The sequence below is a fragment of the Carcharodon carcharias genome, chromosome 8 (genome assembly GCF_017639515.1).
Source record: "Carcharodon carcharias isolate sCarCar2 chromosome 8, sCarCar2.pri, whole genome shotgun sequence".
Classification (NCBI taxonomy): Eukaryota; Metazoa; Chordata; class Chondrichthyes; order Lamniformes; family Lamnidae; genus Carcharodon; species Carcharodon carcharias.
Window position 1 is genome coordinate 142,423,371 of NC_054474.1, and position 13,617 is coordinate 142,436,987.

A 13,617-nucleotide genomic window follows, 5' to 3' on the forward strand; every position below is an offset into this window, starting at 1 on the left:
AAGCATCAAATTTAAAAACAAGGAATTGACATTGAATTTGTTCAAGACACTGGTGAGGCCACAGCTGAGTGTTATTTACAGTCCTAGGTACTCCATTATGTGTGGTGAAACATTGGATCCATGAGAAAGGCTCCAGATTGGCCGCTGTGATACCAAAAACGAAAGGATATAATTTTGGAGGAAAACTCAAAATAATACTTTTTTCGCTGAATATGGATGGTTGGAGGTGGCGTCTAATGGAGTTTTCCAAAATGATAAAAGATTTCCTAAGATTAGAGAATGAAATATTGTTTCCATTGGTGGTTAGTAATATGCAGCATAGACTAGGGATTATCACCAGGGGCAAGATAAGAAAACATTTTTCGTGGAGAGCTGTTAGAATGTGGAACACTTTAACACAAGTGGCTCATGGGGAAGGATTTATAACACTTAGAAGGTAGAATTAGATCAATATTTGAAAAAGAAAAGTAGAACAGAATAGAGGGAAATGGCAGGAAAATGAGACTAAATTAGATCTTCGGTTGAAGCGTTAGTCACAGCACAGTTACAATAGGCCAAATAGCCACCTCCTGTGCTGTCATTTCTATGCAGTGAAAATCTCTACCATCCAAAGCAACTGCAGGCAGGTTACAGCAAGTCTGGCAGTTAGTAAGTCTTACAGTATACAGTGGCTCAGTTTTGTAGCATCCTTTATAGAGTCATCAGTACATTTCTAAAGACTTCACTGTCAGAGGTAGAAAGAAAATATCTCCTCTGGTGGCAAAGTTGAGAACCTTAAAATTAGAGCCAGATTGTTCAAAGATGATATCAAGAAACGCAAAGAGCAGGGGAGATCTGGAACTCTCTTCCCCAGGCAGGCTTCTAACACTAAGCCAATTAAAAATTTCAAAACTGAGATTGATAATTTTTTTGTTAGGCAATAGTGTTAAGGGTTACAGAATCAAGGCAAGGAGATTAAGTTAGAATACAGATAAGCCAGAGTTTACAATAGAAGCCAAAGATAATAGCTTTAATCTTCTCAATGTTGATCGAAAAGAAGGAGCTATCTACTTTTTAAAACTGAGGCAAATTCTAACCTTATAACAGATACACCCTGAAACATTTGTTAAATAGCATCTAATGGTTCATTTGATGGCTAAGTTGTTAATTAAGAAATAGAAAGCAAGAAGGTTGCAATTTCCACCATGTACTTAGCTGCTTCAGTTACGGGTTCAACAGTGAACTTGGCAGGAAGTGAAATATAAGAGCCTTCAACCCTGCTGCTGATGACTATCCAGTGACTCCTTGAGGAGGTGGCAGTGGGCCTTCTTCTTGAACCACTGCAGTCCCTGTACTGAAATTGCTTCTACTTAGGTAGGGAGTTCCAAGTTTTTTGACCGAGGGACGATGAAGAAACTGTGATACGTGTTTAAGTCAAGATGGTGTGTGAATTAAAGGGAAACTTGAACGTTATGGTGCTCCCATGCATCTGCTGGCCTTGCCCTTCTAGATCAGTGTTTCCCAATTTTTTTTACTGATGTGACCCCTTTTTAATGCCCCAGACTTCATGTGGCCCTGGGGAGGGGGTGTTTTAGTTCCTGAGCTGGTGGTAGAGTGAGGGGGATTATTTGTTGAGTGGGTGGGGGAAGGGTGTGGTTTAGCTCCTGAGCGGGAACAAGGAGAGTTTAGCTCCTCAGCGGGGGAGGAGAGAGAAGTTTCAGCATGGTGGGAATCATTTAAACTGCAGGGTTTTTTTTTAAATGAACGAACACAGGATTCTTTTTTTGCAGCAACAGCAGCAATCAGGCCTCGAAGATCTGCCTGTTAGCTCATGCCCATCATTCGAAAAAAAAGTGAGGATTTAAAGGGGCTTTGCAGCTGTTAGCATTCAGTTCGAGCTCCACACCAACCATCACTGCATCAAAGCTTGCGACCCCAAAATCTCATCTCGCAATCCCCAGTGGGGAGTTGGGAGGAACTATTCACAATGTTGCTATTTTCCATTTTCCTACAGCTTTTATCTAAGTAACTGGCTTGTCTCTCCTGAGAATTCAGTGTTTTCAATTGATTGACACAATTACTGCCCCTTCGACTGTTGCAGTGCTTAAAATATAATGTGCTTACCTGTCACATTGGGAGTTTGCTGCTCCTGTGTCATTACATCCACACAGAGTGCACTGTCCATTAATGGTGCTGCGGTAAAACCCTTCTGCACAGTCACTGCATTGTAGACCGAAGTATCCAGGTAGACAATCACATTGCCCTGATGATGTGTTACACAGAGATTCATTGATGCTTCCAACAATACTGCAGTTACATTTATACTCTGTGATGGAGAAAAAAAAAGAATTTGTCAAATGTGCTATCTGTTAAAGACATCATGCAATAAAAGAATCACTGAGAATAAGCTGCTGCAAAACAAATAATTATCTGGGAAAGGAAATGTTCTGAATATGCCCAGTAGTAGATTGTCACAGTTATATGTTACTTTTGCGAGTTGTCAGTGTATCCTTCCTGCTGCTGTGGAGTGAGTTTGGCCAGACTATTAGATAGAGCTCCTTAATATGAGCAAGCAGTCTGTCTCAGGAAAGGAGCGTGGAGAGAAACACTGACAGATCGACCATCCCTGCCAGACATAACTTCTATCATTTGATCAGAAAATTAGTGAATAGTGAGGTTTAGGTTATACTGGCTTTGTGATGATTGCATGATTGATTATTCCAGTGGGAAATTCAGAATAAATTTCAATTTTCTGTTGACTATTCTTAACTTCTCCATATTTTCAGGGAGAAGAGAAAGTAATTTGACAAAAAACTTAAGGCAGACCCAATGTTAATAGAGTATGAAATGCTGAGGTATGGACATCTGTTAATTGGATTGAGAGAGGGCCGTGGGTATAAGGTTATTTAACTTCTTGAAATTATAATTGCAAACTAGAGGACATATTAGCCTAAAATTAGTAAGCCTTGAGCAGAAAAAAAAGCTCATTGTAGAATTTTGTAATCAAATACTGTTATGGCACTGTGGTCCCTGTTAAAAGCAGGATTACTATCAGACCTAAAATGAAACTGGCTAATGCCAAATAAATTAGTTTGAAATTAAAACTCATATCCTATAATTTTTATAAATTTCTTTTCAGGTTTGAGGAGTTTGAGCATTTTGAAAGTTTAAATTGTGACATTCACTTCCCTCAGGAATTAAGGGATCATAATAGCATGATCTGCACATTGTCCATTAGAAGGAGTTTTTGTGATGAGCCGATTGAGAGCCTTTTCTCACTCCAAATTATATGTGCATATGTATTTCGAATAGTTGGGAAGAAACAGTGAGTTTGCAATGTGGAGGAATGCAAGTTGGGCCAGGAAAGTGGGCAAAATATTAAGTGTGAGAAGAACTATCCAGTAATCGGGCAGAGATGAAAATCCTGTGACTCTTTTGATTCCTTCTTTCTCAATCTATACAATCAAACATTTCATTCACCTGCACAATGTCACCTTTTGGGACATTCTATTTGTGTTACCAATTGTTTACATTTAGGCCTGACAGGTTTAAAATGGGCTGTTAGAAATTTCCAAAATGTAAATAATTGTTTTAGTTTTGAAATAAAGATGCTTTATCCTCTTACTGCTGTGGTCTCACAATATTGATGTTACTGTGACGTGGATTAATTTTTAGCAGCAACAAAGCAATTCTTAGAATCCAGGCTAGGATGCTTTGGTGTTGTCTCCTTGTCCAGTATTATAAATGACAAAAGGTTTCAGTCCTTCCTTCAGCATGTTAGGTCCTAAGAGGTATTCAGCATTACAAAATATTAGACTTGTAATCCATTTATAAATAAGCCAGTATCACATTGAATAGAAGGAAACTATTCTCAACTCCAAACCATTTTGTGCTAAGGCATAAATATTAAATCAGGTTTATTGCTTTTATAAATTACTTTTATGCAGCAATCAATGTTCACAGTACTGAAATGAAAGAATGCTTCCAGTAAGTAATTTTGAATTCAAAATTACGTTGAATTATTTTTCCGAGGATTCTAAACCTGACAATCTACAAAAGACTGACAATCTACAAAAGGCTTTTGAGGGTTATCTTTGAGTTCATATTCTATCCTTCAATTTTATGAATCAATATAGCACAAGACTTGTTGACAACATTAAAGCCCATGGGACTAAAGGGGTTGCGGCAACATGGATGGCCTGGACTTGGGTATAAAGTCCATAATTTCAACGCTTGCAGATGACATGAGAGTCAGAAATGCAGTAAACAATAAGGAGAATTGCAACAGGCTTATGAAGGACATTGACTGGTGAAATGGTTAGACATGTGGCTGATGAAATTTAATGCAGTGAAGTACGAAGTGATGCATTTTGGTCAGAGCACAGAGCAGAGGTAATATAAACGAAACTACAATTTTAAAAGAGGTGCAGGAACAGAGAGAGTTGGGGATGCATGCACACATATCTTTTCAATGGGGCGAAACAGTTGAGAAGGCTGATCAAAAAACATCTCTGGGCTTTATTAACAGAGGTGTGGAGTAAAAGTAAGAACATTATGTTAAGCCTTTATAAAAGTTTATAACATAATAGTTAGGCCTCAGCTGGAGTATTGTGTCCAATTCTGGACACCACAGTTTAAGAAGGATATCGAGGCTTTGGAGAGGGTGCAGTGAGATTTTACTAGAATGGCCCCAGGAATGAGGGACTTCAGTTATGGAGAGAGACTGAGAAACTGGGGTTGTTCTCCTTACAGTAAAGAAGATATTTGATAGAAGTATTTGAAAGCATGAACCGTTTTGATAAAGTAAGGAGAAATTATTTCCAATGGCTAGAAGGATTAGAAGACACAGATTCAAGGTGATTGACAAAAGAACCAGCAGCAACAATAAGGGCCAGTATTTTACAGCCTCTCCCACCAGGCAGGATATTATGGTCCCGCCGAACTGAATAGAGGTTTAAATGGCTCGCTGCATCGGCCGGGGGGGAAACACGCTGCGGCAGGATGTAAAATCCTAGCCAAGGAAACACTTCTTTTATCCAGCAAGTAGTTATATCTGCAAAACACTACCTGAAAGGGTGGTAGAAGCAGGTTCAATAGTAACTTTCAAGAGGGAGTTGAATCAATAAGGGAAAATATTTACAGGATGATGGGGAGAAAGCATGGGAGTGGCACTAATTATACAGCTCTTTGAAAGAGGTACAATGAACCAAATGGCCTCTTGCCGCACTGTATCATTTTATAATTTAAGAACTGGTCATGCCATGAAATAGATAACAATTACAAAACACCAAAGTCCAGGAAAAGTCAATTTGCAGACAAGGAAAGCAGCAGCTGGCAAAAATTCCAATAAAGCCTACGTAAGAAAAAAAACACATAAAATCTTTCCACAACCAAACACTTCCTTTTATGTTTGTATCACAAATAGTGAATCGATCCCTCAATACTAATGATTTCTCATCGGCTGACATGTATTAGATTCCAAATTCATAGCGATATTAAATGACTCCTGTTTTGATGTTGTGAAATCAAGTTGGAGGTGTTATATCTGAACTGTCATAAGCTGGGAAGTGCTTATTGTTGTCATAGAGAGGAAAAAATCATTTATTCTGCACAGAGTTCTTAATGAGTTTAAATGCAAAGGGTATAAGAAAATATTGAAAAGCAGTTGTGTCTCAGCAAATTGGAATTTAAAACAAAGTAACACAAAAGCTACACCAGATGCTTATTTCTGATTTATTTTAACAACTGGTTTCCCTTGTTTTAGTACTGCCTCCCCCCTCCGCCTGCCACCCCACCCCCACCAACTGAATTTCTTATAATTCTCTGTAGCAGTTTATTTTCATAGAATATCAGTTTTTTTCCAGGCTTAGCCACCAAGAAAGGCCACTTCAAGAAGTCCAGGTATATCAAGCCATTTTCACTTCAGTTTGTGTTTTTGCCATCATTTGAAGCCTATAAAATCTTTGCACAATCAAACATATATTTTTTTGTTTGCATCAAAAATAATGACTTTTTAAAAATTCTTTCATGGGAGGTGAGCATCAATGGTAAGGCTAGCATTTATTGTCCATCCCTAATTGCCCTTGAACTGAGTGGCTTGCTAGGCCATTTCAGAGACAACCACATTGCTGTGAGTCTGGAGTCACATGTAGGCCTGACCAGGTAGGGATGACAGATTTCCTTCCCTGAAGAACATTAGTGAATGGTTTTTTAGAACAATCAATGATAGTTGTCTTAGTTCACCATTACTGAGATTATCATTCAATTCCAGATTTATTGATTGAATTTAAATTCCACCAGCTGCTGTGGTGGGATTTGAACCACTATCCCCAGGGCATTAGCTTATGCCTTTAGATTACTAGTCCAGTGACATTACCACTACACCATCATCTCCCCATCTTGAAGTGCTCCTTCAATTCTAATAATTTTCCATCGATTGACATATATTCAGTTCCTAATTCTTACAGAATATGAAATTATTCCAGCTTTGGGAAGACTGTATCTGGCAGACTCTGATTCATTTTGTTGGACTGCAAGTTTAACAGGAGAAAGCTCAGCACTTGCACCAGTGAACTTGTATTTCTGCTCCCAGCCATTATTTATGACATTGTTAGAGCAAGGACAGTAATGGCTTGCACTCTCAAAACATTTAATTCACTTCCAAATTCACAAAGCACTTAAAGTTCAAGATATACCTTTGCATAGTTTTCAAACCAAGTGTGACATCGCACATCCTTATTGTGATGTCAAGATGCGTCACTGCATAATGGCTCACCCAAGGAGTTTTCACACTATTTCAATCAGTTGACTCAGAAAGAGACGCTAGGGTAATAACCATTAACTTTCTGCTGTAGGGAAATAGGAATTCACAGTGATGCAGAAGTGGCAATACAGCTATGTCCTTAATATCATTTGATAAGCCTGTTTGCGAATGCCAGCATGCTGTGATCTAATTCCAAATATTCCTAGTCTATAGCCTAGCTAATGGACAGCAGCAAAACGCCATCAAGCTGTGTCTCCACTGCATTTTCTATTTTGCTGTTAATTCTTTAATTAGTTCCGATTAATGTGAAGTCATTTCAGCAGCACCATAGCCTGCTTCAATTTACTTTATTTCAATTAAGATTTAAGTTTTGAATTGTTTTAATCCTTTGATTCTGGGAAATGAGTCTCAGGCTCAAATTGGAACTTTTGACTCTGTCAGAATCTCATGAATTTAAAACATGGGATAATTGGAAAGGTTTCAATTTGAACCAGAACGCTCAAGTACCTTCTGCACCCCCTGATATTTCACTCTGGCTGACATGCTACAAGCTTCGAGGATTTTATCAATGTAAAGTTTTCAATTTGTTGAGCTTTTAAAACTTATACCAATTAATCTGCTTCCACTGACTATTTAAGCCTTTCGTTACCAAATCCTTGTAGCATTTTATGATTTCAGATAACATGGGTCATTTTTGCACTTGGATTAGCTCTGTTACTTTACAAAATAGTCTAACGGGGCTAAATTCAAAAGCCCCTGGACACGGGTATGAGGATCACAATGTGGGATTCACCTGCACCTTTTGTTTCCAATGCAGATAGCACACCAACATTGTTCTGCTTGCTAAAGTACACCATTCCAGCACTAACCGCACTGCCAAGTGGCTGCAAACCTCAGCAGGGGGCCCAAAACCTTGAGAGGCTAGCATGAGTTCAAGCTAGCCTGCACAACTTAAAGCCAACCTGTGTTCCTTAAAGTGGAGATCTGTCATTGCTGAAGCAGGTTTTGGAAATTATTCCAGGGATGAATGTACCCTGGGAAAGACAGAAGAATTGGAACAGTGGAGAGAGCAGCTCCAAGAAGCGCAGTAGAGGCCTTGGTTGAAGAGTTCAAGAGAGATGTGATCCATTCAGAGGACCAGAGATCCCCAGACAACTTTCAAAAGGCAGTGGGACCAGATAGCCATGGCAGTCAATGCCAGGCACCAAGCCCCGAGGAGCTGGATGCAGTTCCAAAAAAAGTTCAAAGACCTCATGAGTGGTCAAGGTCAGTAATATAGCTCCAAATGCTGCATCCTACCAACTGCACCACTAGCCTCAGACACTGGTCAATGTACCACCAACCCCTTCACTTGCCTACCAACAACACCAATCAAGACTCATATCTAACATTTATTGCTTTACCTCACCTTCAGGCACATAATACTGCTGTGAGTTTACAACCATATCTTGCAGCTTGCATACACTGCCAGCTGTACAAACATGACAAATAATTCACCCAACACATAGCACCATAGGCACTGATACACTTGGCTGTTTCTTGTAATAAAAGGTAGTGCACAACAGAAACTGCAGGTGCTGTCCAACGCAGGACAGGCACAGCTACACATTCACACTCTAATCCTCCTCCTCAAATCCCACTTCCTCCTCGTCGCACAATCATATCTGATTTAGAAGCTGTAGATGGTGTAAATGTACAGCTTTTCCTTTCCCCCTTCTCCTCATCACGGCCCTATCTTTATGTCTTTCTCCTTTCAGATATCCAAGAGCTGCCACTTGGTCAGGTAGTTGTAGAAGAACAGACAATGAAGAAGAAAAAAAAAACATCGCAACTTGCAGCCATCAACTCAGATACTGACAATATGCATAATTTAGAGGATATGTTAGAAATCGGATAGAAAGGTGATGAGACACCAGGCCTGCAATCAGGGCAGGGAATAAGGGTAGCACAAAGGCCAGCTTGGAGTGGGGGAGGGGGCAGAGGGGTGCGGGCTGGTGGAGGGGAGCGGGCGGGTGGGTGCGGAATTTGCACACGACTTCTGCTGCAGAGCATTCAGGTGTGCACTTCACTGGGGTAGGCTGCAAAAGAAGACTGGTGGATATGTTCAATAAAATACTTGGTGCAATAGTAGGTCAAAAAGCCTCCCTGTAATGTCAAGGAATATGGAGCAATTCAGCACCAACTTTGCACAAGGCTTTGAACAGGGCTTGGAGCTTATGCCATCCAACATGGAAGTGGTGGCCAACTCCATTAGCACACTTGGAGAGCCATCCATGATGCAGCATCTGATGGCCAAAGTTTCATCTTAGCTTGCAGCTTAAGTAGAAGCTACCCGATAATATACAAGCAAAATACTGCGGTTGCTGGAGACCTGAAATAAAAACAGAAAGTGCTGGAAAAACTCAGCAGGTCTGGAAGCATCTGTGGAGAGAGAAACAGAGTTAACGTTTCAAGTCCAATATTCTTCGGAACTCATTTCTTCATCTTTCTACATCTCTCTACAGATGCTGACAGACCTGTTGAGTTTTTCCAGCGCTTTCTCTTTTTATTTCAGAAGCTACCCAATGCCTGGGTGCTGCAGTAGCTCAGACTGAGGTCATGAGATCTTTGTTTGCTGTCTTGTAAGCTCAGATTCCTTCCTCATGGCTGTAGATACCAGTGTCCAAAGAAGTTTCCAGGCTCTCACAGCAGTCCAGCAATCACCCTCCAACAGATTACTAGGATCCTTGAGGTGCCACCTCAAGAGACTTCAGTGACTCCATGCAGCACAAGTCTAGTAAACTCCCTCAGGGAGATGGGGTTATACTCGCTCCATTGCTACCTATCAGTGCTCTTGTTGTTGCCTGACAGCCAACCAACCAGACTGCTGCCACTGAAGCTAAGGCAGTGCAGTCCAAAGCCAGGTCAGCTAAGTCCAGAGCTGCTTGAGGTCATCCTCCAAGGCCATCTGCAGTCTCCTCCACTGAAAGTCAGCAGTTATCCACCAGTCATGCTGAGCCCACTGGGGTAACACTGTGTTGGAGAACATAGAGAAGTAAAGGAACACGGAAGATCAGTATTAAGGGACTACCCAAGAATGAGCTGATGTTGCTATGAAATGTGGCATACTTTGATTTAGAAAGTTGGTCTGGAGTGTTTAGTTTGTATTAGCTTTTATTTTTGCTAAGCAGATGCTGTGATAGTGTCAGACAGAAGGTAAGGTGAATGGGTTATTGAGGCTGCATTTACTGACATCGCAATCAAGGAGTTGATCATGGACCATTTGGTCAGAAAGGGGCTGTGTTAGTTGCCTCCTTCCTTCCTCCAACATCCCCCTGTCTTCCCCCTCCTGCATCTCCGCCTGCTCCGGAGCTACTCACCATATCACTTGCTGCCCCTCAAGATGGCAACATTGTGCTGCACACAGCAGACCAGTACAAACCTTGACACCCACTCTGCCTTGTACTGCTCCTCCAAAGACCTGCATGATCCATTACATGTGGTTATACACCCCCTTGCTGTTGAGGGGTCTCTCTTGGTTGTAGTCCATCTCAGGGTTAATATGCACCACTGACAGTCATGGGGAAGCCCACAATCTTTGCAAATCCCAGTGCCTGCTTCCTGACAAGAGAATGAAATGTAGTCAGCTCTGCTTGAATAGAGAGACTCAGTGACCTCCATTATGCAACAGTGGGCAGCAAATTATGAGATGGTGCAAACATCTCCATCTCCAATTTGGAAGGAACTCAACGCAGAAAAGTCCGTGGTCACAATCACCTTCACAGCTATTGATAAATGTGATCCTTGTCCTACTATGAGGTTGCAACAGAATTCAATGAAGACATCCTTACTGAAGTGCAAACATCTCACAATGTTCCTCGCTGAGGTTCACATGGGAGAATTGTTGCCTGAACAGCCTGGCTGGATATGGTCACCTGCTGAGAGCCCTTCTCTCCCTCCTCCCTCTTTTAGCAGCTTGTCCTACTCTTCATGCCCTTTCCTCATTCTCCAAGTCATGCTGAATTCCAAAGGTAATGGCTTAATTAATGCACCCAGGTCTGGAAACAACAGGCTTGTGAAGAAGCCTTGAACACAGCAAAGTCTGCTGCAGCACTCCCTGTACACTTTACTAACGATAAAGAGCTCCAGAAAGCACAAAACACTTGTATGATTGTAGCAACAGCCAAAATAAATTAATCAGCAACTAAGCTGAAAGTATGATGAACCTTTTAAAAAACAATGGTGGGGGCGATCCTTCCTGCTGCTGATCATGTGTTCAGCCATGGGTTAGTTGCTCAGAGTATTAGCTGGAATGTTCAACTCCAAAATGGCAGTGCTAGCATCAAATTTACCAATTCTGCATATGCATGCTTCGGTCAGATACACACTGCAGGGAAACTAACAGCCTGACCTTTACGTCATCTGGCATGACTTGCTGCAGAATTGTGCATGCAGAGCAGACGCCATGTTGAACCTCTAAGGCTGTTCTTAGCAATAAGAAAGGATAAAAAGTATGCTAGGCATCAACATTTTACACTGAATGTATCTGTAAACATCAATCTCAGAAATAATAATCTGAGACTGTATCCATAATTAATTGAACTAATTCACTGAGCTAAAATTTCCATAACATTTTATTGAAGTGCATAAGTACAACTTAGCAACTAAAAATAATTGTTCATGTAGATATGTATTTCACATGAGTCACTTTTAATAATTATATTTTTCCTCTGGAGGCTTTCTGCATCGCGTTTCATGACGTGTAGCGAAGAGACAAGGTGGGGAAAGTTAAAATAGAGCAAGGAACTTTCCCACTCTGTTTTCCCACCCTGACAGGAATTTTGAACTGCAGGCAGCAATGATACCACCTGAAGCCAGCGGGGTCCTCTTTAATTCTGAGTGTCAGGCTCAGATGGTGTATTCAGGGCCAGCTCTGCCATTTTAATTTGAGGTCCATGTGGCTGGAGCAATCATCTGCCAGGCCAGAAAAGGTGAGTTTCTGTGAATATTTTCTTTTCAGGTGTGCAGGTTCTCCATGGCCATCATTACATCCTTCTGTGCCTGGTCCTTATCTGCTTCCGGGATTTGGTCAGAAAAGGAAATGGAGATCATTGTACAGGGACAAAGTGGGAAGACATGGACACTGTGAACATTGATAAATTAGATACACTCACAGGAAGCAGTTGAAACATGCCTTAAAGAAAAGTTCAATCACTACAGAAATTAGTCTTTAATTTTTAACAATCCACAGACAGCCAGGGTAGAGGAACAAGACTGAGAAAGTGTATTCAGTGTATGAGAGCAGCTGAAGACATGAGACCGACTGGGGAATTATTAGACTCAATGGGATGAGTCTCCTGCCTGGACCCCAACAAAGATACTAAAATGGCCAATTAAGGGCCACTTCCCACTCTTTGCGGGTTCTAGGGAGCAGGGGTAGTGCCTCCATTTTGGGCATTCAAGGCTCCTTCGACAGCATCTTCCAAACCCAAAGCCACTACCATCTAGAAGGTCAAGGGCAGCAGACAGATGGGAACACCACCATCTGGAAGTTCCCCTCCAATTTATTCATCATCCTGACTTGGAAATAAAACACCATTCCTTCACTGATGCTGGGTCAAAATCCTGGAACTCCTTCCTAACAGCACTGTGGGTGTACCTACACCACATGCACTGTAGTGGTTCAAGAAGGCAGCTCTCCACCACCTTCTCATGAGCAACTAGGGGCGGGCAATAAATGCTGGCCCAGCCAGCAAAACCGAGATCCCGTTAATGAAAAAAAATTCTTTGACACATAGAATCGATCCCTGGCACAAAATCTAGTCCATAACGTTTGGTCTTAATGGATCCTCAGGCCTCTTTAGACTGAATTCATTTATTTTACCTTTATGTGTGGATCCCGGCAGGTTTGGCCAAGCAGATGAAACCATAAATGTGCTACCCACACAGGCCTCAAGTTAAAATGGCAGAACAGGCCCCAACGATATCACCTGGGCCAGACATTAGTGAAGCAGTCCATGTCCAAATGCAGGAAGACCTGGGCAATATCCAGGCTTGGGCTGACAAGTGGCAAGTAACATTTGCACCACAATAGTGCCAGGCAATGACCATCTCCAACAAAAGAAAACCTAACCATCACCCCTTGACATTTAATGGTATTACCATTGCCGAATCCCTACTATCAACATCATGGGGGTTACCATTGACCAGAAACTGAACTGGACTAGCCATATAAATACTGTGGCTACAAGAGCAGGTCAGAGGCTAGGAATCCTGCAGCCAGTTACTCACCTCCTGACTCCCCAAAGCCTGTCCACCATCCACAAAGCACAAGTCAGGAGGCAAGTCCACTTGCCTGGATGAGTGCAGCTCCAACAACACTCAAGAACCTTGACACCAACCAGGACAAAGCAGCCCATCTGCTTAGGACCTCATCCACAAACATTCACTCCCTCCCCCACCACCAGACAGTGGCAGCACTCTGTACCATCTACAAGGTGCACTTCAGGAACTCATCAAGCATTCTGAGACAGTACCTACCAAACCCACGACCACTACTATCTAAAAGGGCAAGGGCAGCAGACACATGGGGGAGGATTTTTCTCTTGTCGGGCAGGCTTGGCGGCAGCGGTTGGGAAGCTGACCGCCGCCCACGATCGGGGCCGGACCGCGATTTCATGCTGGCGAGCCAATTAAGGCCCGCCCAGCGTCACACGTGAGCAGCAGCGCTCAGCACTGTCTATGTGGCCGGGGTGGGGGGGGAAGGCTTACACAAACTTTGTGCTTCTGCGCGAGTGAGCGCTTCAAAATCTCCCTGAGGCACAGAGCTGCCTCAGGGTGATGAGCAGTTTTCAAAATAAAAAATAAAGGTCTATAAAATGTTATAAAACATGTCC

The 13,617-nt window shown here is 42.0% G+C and overlaps 1 protein-coding gene across 1 annotated transcript in view; it reads right to left on the reverse strand.

The window, feature by feature from the left end:
- LOC121281504 (multiple epidermal growth factor-like domains protein 9) overlaps window positions 1-13,617 on the reverse strand; it is a 328,993-nt gene that overhangs the window by 233,532 nt on the left and 81,844 nt on the right. The window contains exon 2 of the mRNA XM_041194448.1: window positions 2,104-2,305. Coding sequence (XP_041050382.1) covers window positions 2,104-2,305 — 202 coding nt within the window. The remainder of the gene's footprint in view (window positions 1-2,103; window positions 2,306-13,617) is intronic.